The sequence below is a fragment of the Capsicum annuum genome, chromosome 11, assembly GCF_002878395.1.
Source record: "Capsicum annuum cultivar UCD-10X-F1 chromosome 11, UCD10Xv1.1, whole genome shotgun sequence".
Lineage (NCBI taxonomy): Eukaryota > Viridiplantae > Streptophyta > Magnoliopsida > Solanales > Solanaceae > Capsicum > Capsicum annuum.
Window position 1 is genome coordinate 221,629,123 of NC_061121.1, and position 14,469 is coordinate 221,643,591.

At 38.6% G+C, this 14,469-nt stretch overlaps 1 protein-coding gene across 1 annotated transcript; it reads right to left on the reverse strand.

Annotated features, from left to right (window-relative positions):
• Positions 1–762: 762 nt before the first annotated feature.
• On the reverse strand, positions 763–2,747 carry LOC124888975. The gene is made up of 5 exons (XM_047400265.1): positions 2,564–2,747; positions 1,926–2,197; positions 1,669–1,784; positions 1,431–1,564; positions 763–1,295 (listed from the first exon to the last, which is right to left on the reverse strand). The coding sequence occupies exons 1-5, from the start codon at positions 2,745–2,747 to the stop codon at positions 763–765; spliced, it is 1,239 nt and encodes a 412-aa protein (XP_047256221.1).
• Between the last annotated feature and the right edge of the window lie 11,722 nt (positions 2,748–14,469).

A 14,469-nucleotide genomic window follows, 5' to 3' on the forward strand; every position in this document is an offset into this window, starting at 1 on the left:
GATCTTCTCTTGTGAATTTCATGATTCCTTCTCGAAAATTCTGCCCCAGTTTCCATTTCTTGGGGTTATATGACCTAGCCTTTGGGGTGCCTACGTATCCCGTTGAAGCAGGAATCAGGTCAAACGTAGTTCAGGACTACGCTAGGGATATACAAAAGAAATTAATGGGTTGACCGAAGCCGACATAGACCGCCTACGTATCCCTTTCTTGGGAATTCAGGTCATCACGTAGTTCATACATAAAGGGAAAGGATAAATTATCCTAAGGGGTTGATCAAAGATGACATAGGCTACTTACGTATCCCTTTCTTGGGAATTCAAGTCAAATATAGTTCGTACATTAAAGGAAGGGACTCTAGACAGTCACACACTAGAAAACAACATTATTACAAAGGCGATTACAAGTCAATTAACTAAAGAAACACAAAAGCTAGAATGTCCTTCAAACATAATATCTCTTTACTGCGTCGGAATTGATTGGTTTGGTCCACTCCGTGCCATCCATCTCAGACAAAATCAGAGCTCCTTCAGATAGCACCTTGTGAACTATGTATGGCCCTGCCAGTTTGGAGCGAACTTGCCCTTGTATTTCTCGTGGTGAGGGGATATTCATTTAAGAACCAGTTGCCCCACTTCAAATGCCCGAGCCCGCACCTTCTTGTTAAAGGCACGAACCATCCTGTGTTGGTATAATTGACCATGGCATACAATGACCATTCTCTTTTTATCAATCAACATGAGTTGTTCATAGAGAGCACGAACCTATTCTTCATTACTTAGTCTAGCTTCCTGACTAATCCTTAGGGAAGGTATTTCAACTTTAGCAGGTATCACAACTTCATTCCCATAGACAAGTAAATAGAGGGTCACCTCAGTGGATGTTCGAACTATTGTGCGATACCCTAGCAAAGCGTAAGGTAACATCTCATGCCATGATCTATCATTTTCGACCATGTTTCTCAAGATTTTCTTGATATTCTTGTTGGCCGCTTCCACAACTCCATTCATTTGGGGATGATATGCAGTCGAGTTGCGATGCACAATCTTGAACTGATCACAAATTTCTTTCATCAAGTGACTATTCAAGTTTTCCTCATTATCAGTAATGATAGCTTCTGGTACTCCAAACCAACAAATCAAGTTATTCCTGATGAAATCTGCAACCACTTTCTTAGTGGCGGCTCTGTATGAAGCCGCTTCGACCCATTTAGTAAAATAATCAATGGAAACCAAAATAAATCTATGCCCATTCGACGCTAATGGCTCTATTGGTCTGATGACATCCATACCCCAAGCTACAAAAGGCCAAGGCAAATTCATTGTGTGAAGCTCGTGTTGAGGCATTCGAATCAGATCTCCGTGTATTTGACATTTTGGACATCTCTGCACATACTTACTACAATCATTTTCCATAGTCATCCAGAAGTAACCGGTTCTCAGGATCTTTATGGAAAGGGCAAACCCATTCATGTGGGGCCCACAAATTCCAGTGTGTACCTCTTTTATCAATATATTGGCTTCTGCAGCATCGATGCATCTTAGGAACCCCAAATCAGGAGTCCTCCTAAAAAGATTTTCCCACTTGGAAAGTAATTGTTTGCCAAATGTTGGATTGTCTTATTTTGGTTGTTAGTAGCCTCTTCAGGATATATTCCAGATTCCAAATACCTTTTAATGTCATAGTACCAAGGCTTTCCATCAGGCTTCTCTTCTACGTGTACACAATGCGCGGGTTGCTCCTTCAAGCTTATTTCCAAAGGATCAATGTAAATCTGATCCGGGTGCTGAATCATGGAAGATATAGTGGCCAAAGCATCAAAAAACTCATTTTGTATCCGTGGGATATGCCTAAAATCAACTTCCTTGAATCTTTTACATAATTTTTGTACCAGCTCCACATAAGGAGTGATCTTGGGATTTTTTACCGGCCATTCTCCCCGTATCTGGCGAATCAGCAAATCTGAATCCCCAATGACTAAAAGTTCACGAACACCCATATCAAGTACCAATTTGAGACCCAGAATGCAAGCCTCATATTCAGCCATGTTATTGGTGCATAGAAAACGTAACTTAGCAGTTACCGAATAATGCTGGCCCGTTTCTGACACCAAAACTGCTCCAATTCCTGAACCTTTGAAGTTAACTGCCCCATAAAAAAATAGCCTCCATTTGGGGTAAATCTCTGTAGTGTCTTCTCCTACGAACAAAAATTCCTCATATGGAAAGTAAGTTCAAAGTGGATCATATTCCTCATCAACTGGGTTCTCTGCCAAATGATCTGCTAAGGCTTGTCCCTTGATTGTTTTTTGGGTTATATACACAATGTCAAACTCACTCAGCAACATTTGCCACTTGGCTAGCTTTCCCGTAGGCATGGCCTTTTGGAAAATATACTTTAATGGATCCATTATCGAGATGAGGTATGTTGTGTAGGACGATAGATAATGCCTCAACTTTTGTGCAGTCAAAGTCAAAGCACAACATATCCTTTCTACAAGAGTGTACTGGGATTTATATGGAGTGAACTTTTTATTCAAGTAGTAAATGACTTTCTCTCTCCTACCGGTCTCATCATGTTTTTTGAGGACACATCCGAAAGCATTTTCTGAGACTAATAGGTAAAGCAATAATGGAATTTTTTCTCTTGGTGGAACCGAAACCGGCGATGCAGACAAGTATTCCTTGATGCGGTTAAAAACTCTCTGACATTCTTCTATTCGCTCGTTCAATGCATTTTTCTTCAACATCTTGAGAATTGGCTCGCATATGACTGTTGACTGCGCGATGAACCTGCTAATGTAATTCAAACGACCCATGAAAGTCATAACTTTCTTCTTAGTCTTTGGCAGTGGAAAATCCTGAATTGTCTTGATTTTGGATGGGTCTAACTCGATGCCTCTTCTACTAACTATGAATCCCAGCAACTTCCCTAATGGCACACCAAAAGCACACTTAGTAGGGTTTAATTTCAAACTGTACCTTCTTAATCTATTGAAAAATTTCTCCAGATAAGTCAAATGATCCAAACTCTCACGGGATTTGATAATCATACACCACAATATCTTTATGGATCATATCATGGAAAATCGTCATCATAGCCCTCATATATGTTGCACCCGCATTTTTGAGACCAAACGGCATTACCCTGTAATGATAAACACCCCAGGGTGTAATAAAAGACGTTCTTTCTGTATTTCCTCATCCATCAATATCTGATGATAGCTGGTGAAACAATCAACGAATGAATGCATTTCATGTTTTGCACAGTTATCGATGAGAATGTGGATGTTGGGCAATGAAAAATTATCTTTAGGACTGGCTCTATTAAAGTCTCTATAGCCAACACAAATTTGAATCTTGCCGTCCTTCTTCGGCACAAGGACGATATTGTCCAACCACGTCGGATATTTTGTGACCTTGACAACATTAAACTGGATTTATTTTATCACTTCTTCCTTGATCTTTAGACTTAAATCTAGCTTGAATTTCCGCATTGTTTGCTTGAATGGATCAAACTCCAAATTTATTTGCAACTTATGTGACACAATGCTGGTGCTCAACCCTGGTATATCATCATTGGACCAAGCAAACACGTTGATGTATTCCCACAACAGGTGGATTAGCTCTTTCCTTTGTGGTGCCGCCAGGTGGATACTGACACTTGTCTTTTTGATTTCATTGTGATCTCCCAAGTTGACTGTTTCAGTTTCCTCTAGATTAGGTTTTTCGTAATTCTTAAATTCCTCCATATCTTCGACTAATCGTTCCTCATCATCGTCCTTCCAATCATCATTATTCCCCTCATTTTGCTCGTTCAAGCTTTGACATGACATGATATTGGCAGATTTTAAGCTACTGTTACTGTAGTGGACAAACAAACCAAGTTAGATGATAATAAAATAATAACAAAATATATGACTAGGAGTGTTTTAGAAATAATAGAATTTTCTAAATAAATGAAGGCCTTTTCATTGAAATTTGGGAGATAATTACAAAATCGTGGCTCATGACTTGCGCAAATACAAGTCCATGCCTTTTTGAAAGCAGTAAGATACGAAAAAGAAGTTTTGACATAAAAAGGTGGATCGCGAGGCCTCCTCCGGATCATCACCGATTTTAAAAACTATCAGTAATTGCCCTTTCATTTACCATGATAGGAGATGAGTTATGAGTGGAGCGGAGGTCTTATTTTGCAAGGCCTCCCCTGGCGCAATCATCTTCACCCCGCTGGACTTTGGGAGATCTTCTGGTACATCATTGCATCCTTTGAAAAAATCTTCTATCCCATTCCCAAGACCATCATCATCTGACACCTCTCGTATAGAAAACGACTGGAACAGGAGTGGAAAGGGCCCAAACAGACTCTTCTCTAGCTCATCCTTAACCCTATCCTTTCTGGTAGGCTGATATCCTAACCCTTAATTAGAGCCTCTCTCTGGGATTGCAATAGGCTCGATAATTCCTTATAAATTCTTGACCAAGCCTCGACCAGCTTCGAACCCATTTATTAATATCACCATTGCAATCATTTTGTAGACAGAAGGCATTGGTACTTTGGGCGTTGAATCTCTGTCCACAACATTTACAATTTCCACTGTATAGAAACTACTACCTATTGGAACATCTTCAATCACTGGCACATAACTATTGGGACAGTCCGCTCGACTTTCTTTTCCTTGGATGACTACTTCATGATCTTCCTAAATAAACTTCAATAATTGATGAAGGGGTGATGAAACTGCCTTTGCATTGTGTATCCATGGTCTTCCCAAGAGCAGGTTGTAGCTAGGATGGATATCCATAACATGAAACTTAGTCTTGAACTCAACAGGCCCCATTTGGATGTGCAAATCAAACTCTCCTATGGTATATCTCTGCCCACCATCGAATGCTCTCATATTTACGTGGATTTGATGATTTTTTCCTAAATCACAGCCCATTTGAACCAATGTAGAGAGGGGAAAAATATTCACACCAGATCTGTCATCTATTAATACCTGATTAATTGCATAATCGCGGCAAATGACGGTGACATGCATGGCTTTGTTGTGCATCGCTCCTTCAAACGCAATTCTTCATCACTGAATAATATACGATAATTCCTCACAATGTTCCCTATCATCGCAGCTAGATTCTCAACACTCGTTCCTACAAGAATATACATTTCCTCCAAAACCTTCGATAAAGCCTGTCGGTGGTATTGCGAACTCATTAATAGTGCCAAGACAGAGATTTGGCCTGGCATTTTCTCCAAGTATTTGACAATTGAGTAATCCTTTGGTTGCATACGCCTCAAAATTCCTCAGCCTCTCCTTCAGTGATTGGCCTTTTCTGTGAATCTTTTTTGTTGGTCAGTTCCTCAGGGATGTAACATCATCCCGATCGCGTCATCCCTTGGGCAGCAGCGGTTTGCACAATAAATTCCTTTCTTGGCGGGGGAGCGTACACTTGAGTCGATGCTGTCATCATAATAAATGGGTCTTTTTCATTGATACTTAAGGCAGCCACAACCTTTTCTATCTTTCCTACCTCTTTTGCTCTTTTGCACTTTTCGGAGTTCACCTGGGTAATAGTCTTGCCAGATGCCCATTCACCTTCTACTTCAATCATGTTAACTATAGATCCCCCATGGTTGGGCAATGGATTTCTTTTAACATTTGGAGTAGGCGCCAGGAGCGTGATGACCTTTTGATCAATTAAATCCTGGATCTTATGTTTCAAGTAGACACAATCCTCTGTACTGTGCCCTGCTGCCCCCGAATGATAATCACAATGTTGACTTGCATTAAAAAATCGAGAGTTGGAATTGATATTCCTTGGCTGTATTGGTTGCAAATGACCAGCGTTCTTCAATCTTTAAAACAATTGGGTGCGACTTTCAGCTAGTGGGGTGAAGTTTTGGGGAGGTTTCTTTTTGTGGTTTGGATGTTGGGGGTTATACGGGCTTAGGTTTGTAGGAGGGGGTACTTGGTGATAATTTGGAGGCATTTGGAAATTTATTCGGTTATTTAGAGGAGTGGTTTGGAAATGAGACTGATAATTTGGAGGTGGAACTGGGTATTGGGGAAATATATTTGGCTATGGAGCTTGGTATGAGGATTGGATTTTTGGGAGTGGAGTTTGGTACTGAGGTTGGGCATTTAACAGTTGAGATTGGTATTGGGGGTAGGCTTAGAACGCGTGCGGAAGGTTAGGTAACGGTGGAGAAGATAAAATATTTCTAGAATTGAACCTCTTTTTTTATTTTGTAACAGGATTAGCAGAAATCATAATTATATCTTCCTTTTTCTTCTTCGAGAACATGACAGTCCCAGACGACGTCGGGGTTTTGGCAATCTTCCCTGTCCGAATACCTTCTTCCAATGATTCTCCTATTTTTACCAAAACCACAAAAGTTGCCCTGATAGCGAACACCATCCTGGTATAATATTCTACTTTTTGAGTGCGGGAGAACACGGATACCATTTTCTCCTCGGATATGGAGGGTTGCACTTTAACGGCTTCTTTCTTCCAATGAAAAGCATAGTCTCGAAAACTCTCAACATTCCTTTGTTTGATCCAATCTAGTGAATATGGATCAGGGACTATTTCAATGTTGAATGTGAACTGGTCAAGGAAAACCTTGGCCAATGCCTTCCAACAAGTCCACCTTTTTTTCTCCTGAGACATGAACCACTCCAAAGCTTCACCACTTAAACTTTGACTGAATAGGCACATCAATAATGCCTTATTTTTACCTATCCCTACTAGTTGCTCACAGTACCTTCTCAGATGGGCCATTGGATTTCTGGTACCATCAAACATCTCAAACTTAGGGACTTTGTACCCATCTAGTAGGTCTACTCCCGGGTGAACACATAAATTATCATACCCTAAACCGTCGTGGTCCCTGGCTCTATGAGACTCTTTGATCCTCATAATCTCTTCCTTCATAGCTAGTAAATTCCTTTTATGCTGGGTCCTCCACTCTTTCTCCTTCTCCTCATAATGGTCCATCTCAGGGTTAGGAAGGGGTTCATAAATATCAGGTTAGGAAGGGGTTCATAAATATCAGGGGATATGATGGCTTGAGGGGGATTTGGAAGGGAGGCTTGATTTTGTGGAAGAAAGGAACTTGGTTGGTAAGTGGGGAGGATGTTTTGGAATTTGGAAAGGTTCTGTGGAATTTGTGAGTAGTTTAGTGGAATCTGAGAAGGATTTTGTGGATTTGGAAAGGAATTTGGTGGATTCGGGGATAGATTTGATGGATTTTGCGGGTTTGGGAGTGAATCTTGTGGATTTGGGAATGAATTTTCTTGATTTGAAAATGTTTTTTGGGGATTTGAGAATGGATTCGGAGATCATTTCATTCTGTTCTGCTATTACATTGTCCCGGATAGTCAGTGCACTTTTTTCGTCATTTCCTGTCATTTTTGAATGATGGTCAGATGATGGGATTTTGTACTCTTTCGATCGGGTGAAGTATGGATGTTCTGCTAGCTTATATCAACACGGAGTAATTTCTATTATGTGTAAAGTAAAACAACTCAAAGGCAGATGTGTTAGTTTCCGTATATGATAAGTAATGCAAAATATTTGACAGGCAATAACCACATAGAGTTGCTTGAGTCATAGCCAAATTCATCCATAGGACATAGTGGATGAACTTGCCTTTGATTCAAACAAATGCACATAAGCACATAAAATAGTTATATCACACAAAAACATTATAATAATGCGTATCCTAGCTGGGGTGACCCTTTTTGAGCCAAGGGTTCAGGCCTAACAATTTTTGAAGAAAATATATGCTTCCTCGAAGTCAATACATTAACCCCCAACTCATATAGACACGAAAAAGGGCATAAATGCCTACAAAAGATAACGAAAAAGAGATACAATCTTTAGGGAAAAAGGGAAATAACATGAAAGAAGATAAGTTCCTGCGCAGGGGAGATAGAAAAACTAGCTACTGGAGGCTCCTTCGTCTGCCTTTGCCTTGTTTACTTCCTGTGCTATTTGATACTTGTTGATGATAAGATGACTCCCGAATAATTTTACTTTGCAGTCGTAAGTTATTTTACCTATACTATTGAGTTGGGAGGCCATGCTATCATCCAAATCAATTAGACATTGCCTGGCATCATCAGCTTCTTGCCTAGCTCTTTTCAACTCTTCCCTCAACATACGTATAGTTAAAGCGTCCTCCATGTGTATCTGCCGATGCACGATTTTGCTTTTTTGGAACTCATCTTGTAGCATGTGAATATGAATTTGATGCTCGGATTCTACATCCATAACCCGAGTGGCATATTTGGTTCCGGAATCAATGCTCCGGCGAGACTCTTTTTTAACCACTCCTTATAAGTATCGCTGACTTCAGGTTCATGCTCTATAAGGAAAGTCACTTCCATCCACCTTCTTCTTCTCTATCCATTTATCATGCTGTCTTTGAGTGGAGACTCACTTTCATTGTATTCAGTGAAAAACCTAAGCATGGAATCTATTTGTGGTGCCTCCTGCTTGATCTCGAATTGCTTAAGAACTCTACCAGGATTGTAAGGCTGTGTCCCCCTGAGACCGGGAAGTACTAGGAAAGGCCACTTTCCCCCTCGAATGATGTATTTCCCTGAACGAAGAGAGTTAATGAACCATTGCACATCGTCATCTCTTAATTCCCCGAAAGTCTTAAACCAAAATTTGTGAGATGCTTCCCTTTTGAACTTGTGTAGAAACAACCACATGTCGTGCGAAGCCAACATATCCACCCTTGTTTTATGATCAGGTTGTACCGTTCTCAAATCCTTTACCAAATGCTTCATCATCCACCATTATAATATGAGGTTGCAACCTTGAAAGAAATGATTTTCGACTTGACACCTTCCCAAGGCTCGATATATGTCGGCGACAGTCATGGGAGATAAATTGTAGAATACCTTGGTTGAATCGTAATCTACTCCAAAGAAAAGTGCATGGGCCATCGTAACAACCCTTGGATGAATTGTGCCATTTTCCCCCTGTGGGAATACCATGGTTCCGAGTAGACCTACCGCAAACGCAAAGGCTCTCATCTCCTTCCATTTTTCTTCGGACTCAAATTTATGTCCAAATTACTGGAAGGCTTTGAATCATCCAAACTGACGATACAACTCCCAAAAAGTGATATTTGCTTCATCACGTTCCCCTTGCCAGGTGTCATCGTCAGTTAAAAATGCCTCTTTGATTGTTTAACGATCCCACACGGCAGAAACTAAAATGTTATTATCAGGTTTTTCCTTTCTCTTGAAACACAATTCAATACTCTCATAGCAAATTAACACTTCTTTGATGGTAGGAGTCAATTCCACATCCCTAAAGAGAAACACCATATTCTGATCATCCCAAAAATGCGTAAGCACGTGGATCATTTCAGGCCAAGCATCCATTTCGATCAATGAAGGCAGGTGCCCGATGTGTATCCTAACGATTTTTCTCTCATCTGGACCCATCTAATCCCACCACAATTTCAGGTAATCGACAGGTTTGGTAACCATCTTGAACTTTTCACGGGAATGAAATTGAGCCATATCTACATAAAAGAAGACAAAGATAATCCTTTTCCTGACCCCAAAGGGTAATGGATTGAATTTAGACAAGCATATATTTCTCCAACACATAAGTATGATCCGTCTGTGATTGACTCAGGGTCAATAGATGTAGGGCAAGTTTTCTAATAGGCCCAATACCCCACTCGGGTATTGGGTCGTCCTAGGCTCATGCCTAAAATAGGATTTTGGTTTCGTTCTATCCTCGGTGTCTAGAGTGGGTTTGAACAGTGGTTCTCAAGCGGACAACTTGAGTTTGAAAATACAAATAGCCATCAGACGACTCACGTGCTAATAAACTGTTTGTATTTCCAACATATTTTTGGAATTGATCAGTAGGGGCTGGGATACCCACGAAACCCCAAAATTGTTTAAATAATGTAGGAATATGCCATGTGATGCGATAATTAAACTCTACAGAATCGAAACACATGAACACATAAACAGTTAATCAAAAGACGAAATCAAACATTTGGTTAGAACCTAATTAGAGATCCCTAGCAGAGTCGCCATTTTTGTTTTGCGAAGAAATTTTTACTTATTGAGAAGAGTTGCCACTTAATTTTGAAAAGGAATAAAGAAACCTTTAGAGAGTTACTTTAAACGACTCAAAATAGGTAAATCATTTGAAGTTATAGATTCTGAGTAAGTGGTTCCTATTAACGTTTTAGGAAGGTGTTAGGCACCTAAAATGTCTGCTAACTTGCGGTTATCCGGACTGTTTGAAAATCGTCTTTGGTTAACCTTGAAAAAATTTGATTTTGGAAAAGAAAGTGATTTTAGAAATATTTTGGTGTTTATGCAAAACCAATTTTTTAGCGACTTAGTAAGGGATTTTAACTAGGTTCGCAAGAAGAAACATAAAACAAATTTACAAAAGTAAAAGGGAAAGGGTAGAAGCAGAAGGACTTGAGCCATTAGGCCCAAATTGACAACCCTGTCCTAATCTAGATATTGGGCTTTCAGCCTGTCTTCCACCGGTCCTAATTCTATGTTTTCAAGCCTTTAGCTCGAGTCTCGCTTCACCTGTATTAAGTAAAACTTTGGCTTCGAGGCCCAAATGAATAAATAAGGAAATAAATAAATGAATAAATAAATAAATGAAGACGACAATAAGTAAATAAATAAAAATGATAAATGAGACTTTGGGGTCTCGTAGCCGCTTCAAATGATAGGACTTTAATCCATTTGTTCTTATTCTTTCGGCTCCTTGTATTTACGCCATGGAATCACTTTGGGTTTAAACATTGAGGAAATGGGCCTCATTGGCCCACTTGATAAGAGGAAGAAGTCCATTGCGGACTCCAATGCAAATTGACATGAAAAAAAAGGAAAGGCAAGAAATTAGAAACCGAATAACAGAATTTGATAAATTTAAACATCATTTGATAAAGACTAGTGATATTAGTAATGGCAAAGGGACAAGATAAGATGAATTACAATAAAGGCAGGCGTAGGAAAAGGACAAAATTTAAAAACAAGAAAAGGAATCTCTTTTTAGAAAGTTGCCTTCACTTTAACATAACAATTTTTATTTCAAAAGTATGATCAACATACAAAGTGAACCACAAAAAAAAAGACGCCAAAGTTTGCTACCTCTCTTTTATGAATATGTGTCAGCAAGGATTATACATAACAAGCATTCACTATTCAATCCTAATAGACATTTAAAATCGCATGAACACATGAAAGCAACGGAAATATGATCAAACTAGGGAGGAATATGGATCTCACGTTCAAACCTATAAAATTCAAACTCAAAAACTCAATGTTTGTTCCGATACCTCTTTCTACTTTCCAATAGAAACCCAAAAGTGAATCAGTTGCGAATTCCCAAGAATGAGGGTACTGACTTTGAACAATTTGAGAGAGAGAACAAAATGGAAATGCAAATCATCCAACATACGTAAAGATGGGTCACTTCATGAAATTAATCTTAACCTCATTTCTAACCATCTCTTTTGAAGCTAAAAAGGGGGAAATTGGTAAAAAATCCCCAAGAATATGAATACAAAAGCTGATTTTTATCTCAATTCCAACCCCTTTTGAGTCTCTTTCGGAGCCAAAGGGTGAATCGATGGGAAATTCTAGGAACAAGAATAATACCACTATCGATCTCTAAATTGAACCCAAAGAAAGATAAAGAAAACTAAGGTAAATCAGCTTCCAGATTCAAACTTCAGGTAGTCAGGGAGGTATCAAGATGCAAATTGATTTCAAATTTAAACTCAACGAGCCGTAGAGAAGCAAAAACTCAAATCAATTTCCAAATTGAAGAGTAGGGGACAATAAAGGGAATAGAATCAATCTTCCAAATTGACTAAAGGAAAAAGAGTTGAGATTTCACACAATCCAAATTTGAACTTAAAGAACAGCAGAGAAATTAATGAACCTTTTTGTACATAAGGTCGTGGGCTGCTTGGGGTGATTACCGCATGATAATCGAGCGAAAGAGGGAAAACATGCAAGGAGACTGGAGGTTCAAAAGAGAACCTCAACAGTAAGTTCTTGGAGATGGAAGTAGACAATTGTGCTGCCCTACTCCATCTCTCAACCGGGCTTTCGCGAGCAAAATAACGTAAATGTATCCCTCCTTTCTTAACATCTTTGCTCAAGAAGAATAACTGAGAATCCTTAGATCTAGTACGAATTACACACATAACACAGTGACCACAAAGAAAATCACAATATTTCCCAAATAAGCTTATCCAAGTTTTCAGCACTTCAATCAAGACCATATCAAATTCTTTTTTTAATCGAAACACATCTTGAACACAAACAAAAAGAATCCAAGTTCAGTTTTTTGAGATACCAAAAGGCAGACATGGTTTATAAACTGAAAAGGATGGTGGAATGGGATACCATTATAATTCTCCTCCTCATTTTGATGAATTCTAAAATATGAGTTTTTAATAATTAAGACGGTCATCGGAGGATCGTAGGACTTTCTAGCGTATTTTAGACCTTACTCATCATCCTTTTGACATATGAGAAACCAAAGGAACCTGAGAGGTAGCTCTGCTAGCAACCCTGCTAGCTCGACAATTGCGACACCATCCAGTAGTAACAATAGATAAAATACACGTCAAGTAGCAACTATGAATCAAACAACATCAGGCTAAACTATTAAACACAATCAGAACAAATAATATTTGATTAGAAGGTTAGCTATTCAAGCCATAAGAAGTGCATAAATGAGGCATTGAGAGACAACAATACATCTTTCACCAAAAGAGCAATCTATGGTCTTTAAGACCTCCACAGCAGATAAATCCAGTGTATAAAATCACTAAAGGAAACCTACAACTTCAAAAAGTTGAGATGAAGCAGAAATCATCGAAAGTTTAAACAGGATAGGTTATTGCCTGTTCGAGAGCAGCAAAACGGGACTCGAGCTATCAGAAAAATTGTCACCACTAGGAGCTTGATATTGTTGATGCGGGAACTCCCAATTAGTCGACTAGCTTCCCAGAAAAATGTACAAGAAGAATTTCACAAAATAACTCTTTTCTTTCAAAATTCCTAACCCCTAGAATTTTTCTTTCGCTTTTAAAAAGATCGAACCAAGAACAAAAATAAGAGCTAAACATCCTTCTAAATAGTGAACAAAAATTCTTTCTCCCCCTAGAATTTCTACCCGTAGAAAGAAAAGAAGAACATAACAAAAACCTTAAACGGTGGCCTCAAAATTCTTTTCCCTCCTCTTAGAACCCTAGAGTCAAGGAAAATATCCCTCCCTGGTGTTACCTCAATTAGACTTTATATAGAGAAATAGACTAAGGTCCTTTCCCAAAAGGAATTCAAAATTTTCCCCCTCAACATCGGATTCCCCTCAACAAGTTGTACCAATTTCGAAATTGGTGGACCAATAAGAATTAGGCCAAACGGATTCCCATTCGAAACCAATAGAAAACATCCAAACATGTACTAATTCATACCATCATCCCAAATTTTGTGGAATATGAACGTTAGGGGATGACACCTAGCTTATTTTTTAGAAGATTCAAGGTTCGTCTTTGCTTGTCCCACTGACGTGTGAGGCACGTGAAGAAGAGAAAAAGAACGGGTTGGTGAATTCGAATTGAGAACGAGGGGAATCGGGTAGATTTTTTTGTGTTTTTCAAAGCTGTACATACAGTTGGTTATGCTGTAGGGTTCTGCTCATGTTGTAATTTTCTTTTGAGGAAGAAGAGTAAATAAATGGTGGGCCAGGTCAATTAATGTGTTGGGCTTGTTTAGTAAAGGTGTGGCACTGGGCTGGTGATTTGGTATTGGACCTAGGCAGGTTAGGATTTGGGCTTGGAGGTTGTAAATTGCAATTAGGCTGAAATTGAACTTGTTTTAATTTGGGTCGGTGATTTAAGAATAGACTGAAAATTGGGGTTATTTAACAGATAACCCCAAGTGAATTAAGAATCAACTAAATTCGTTTAAATTTAAGCCAAATTGAAAACTTCAATTAGCCAATCGCATTGCAATTGAGGCCGTTTTGATCTCAATTATGACCAAATCTAATAGGTTGACCCAAATTAGCCGAAATTCGATACAAATAAATATCTCACTCAATCCCGAGCTTCTTGGATTAATAAAACCAAACAAGTATTTCTCCAGATAGACTATTTGTAAGAATAAATTATATTTAAATCAAGACTTAATTATTTAAATTTATTTTCTAAATAATCCTTAATTTAAAGTCCGAATTTTGATGAAAATTTTCATTTAAATGACATCATTTATACAATCTTGTATATGCAAATACAAAAAATATAATTATCACTTAAATGACAAAATTAGCCCAAATACCTATTTTAAAATGTATTTATTTGAAAAAAGAAAAATAATTATTGTGATTTTTTTTTGAAAATCAAATAAACTCGAGATTAAACATAGTTGTGGAGGACAAAAATTA

What these genes read in the sequence shown, in the direction of transcription:
- LOC124888975 (XM_047400265.1), bottom strand. Translation starts at nt 2,747, where the DNA reads ATGTTGAAGAAAAATGCATTGAACGAGCGAATAGAAGAATGTCAGAGA. An exon ending in AGATACGGGGAGAATGGCCG is followed by an intron (nt 1,785 to 1,925) that starts GTAAAAAATCCC and finishes TCCATGATTCAG; the next exon opens with CACCCGGATCAGATTTACAT. An exon ending in TGGTACTATGACATTAAAAG is followed by an intron (nt 1,565 to 1,668) that starts GTATTTGGAATC and finishes AAATCTTTTTAG; the next exon opens with GAGGACTCCTGATTTGGGGT.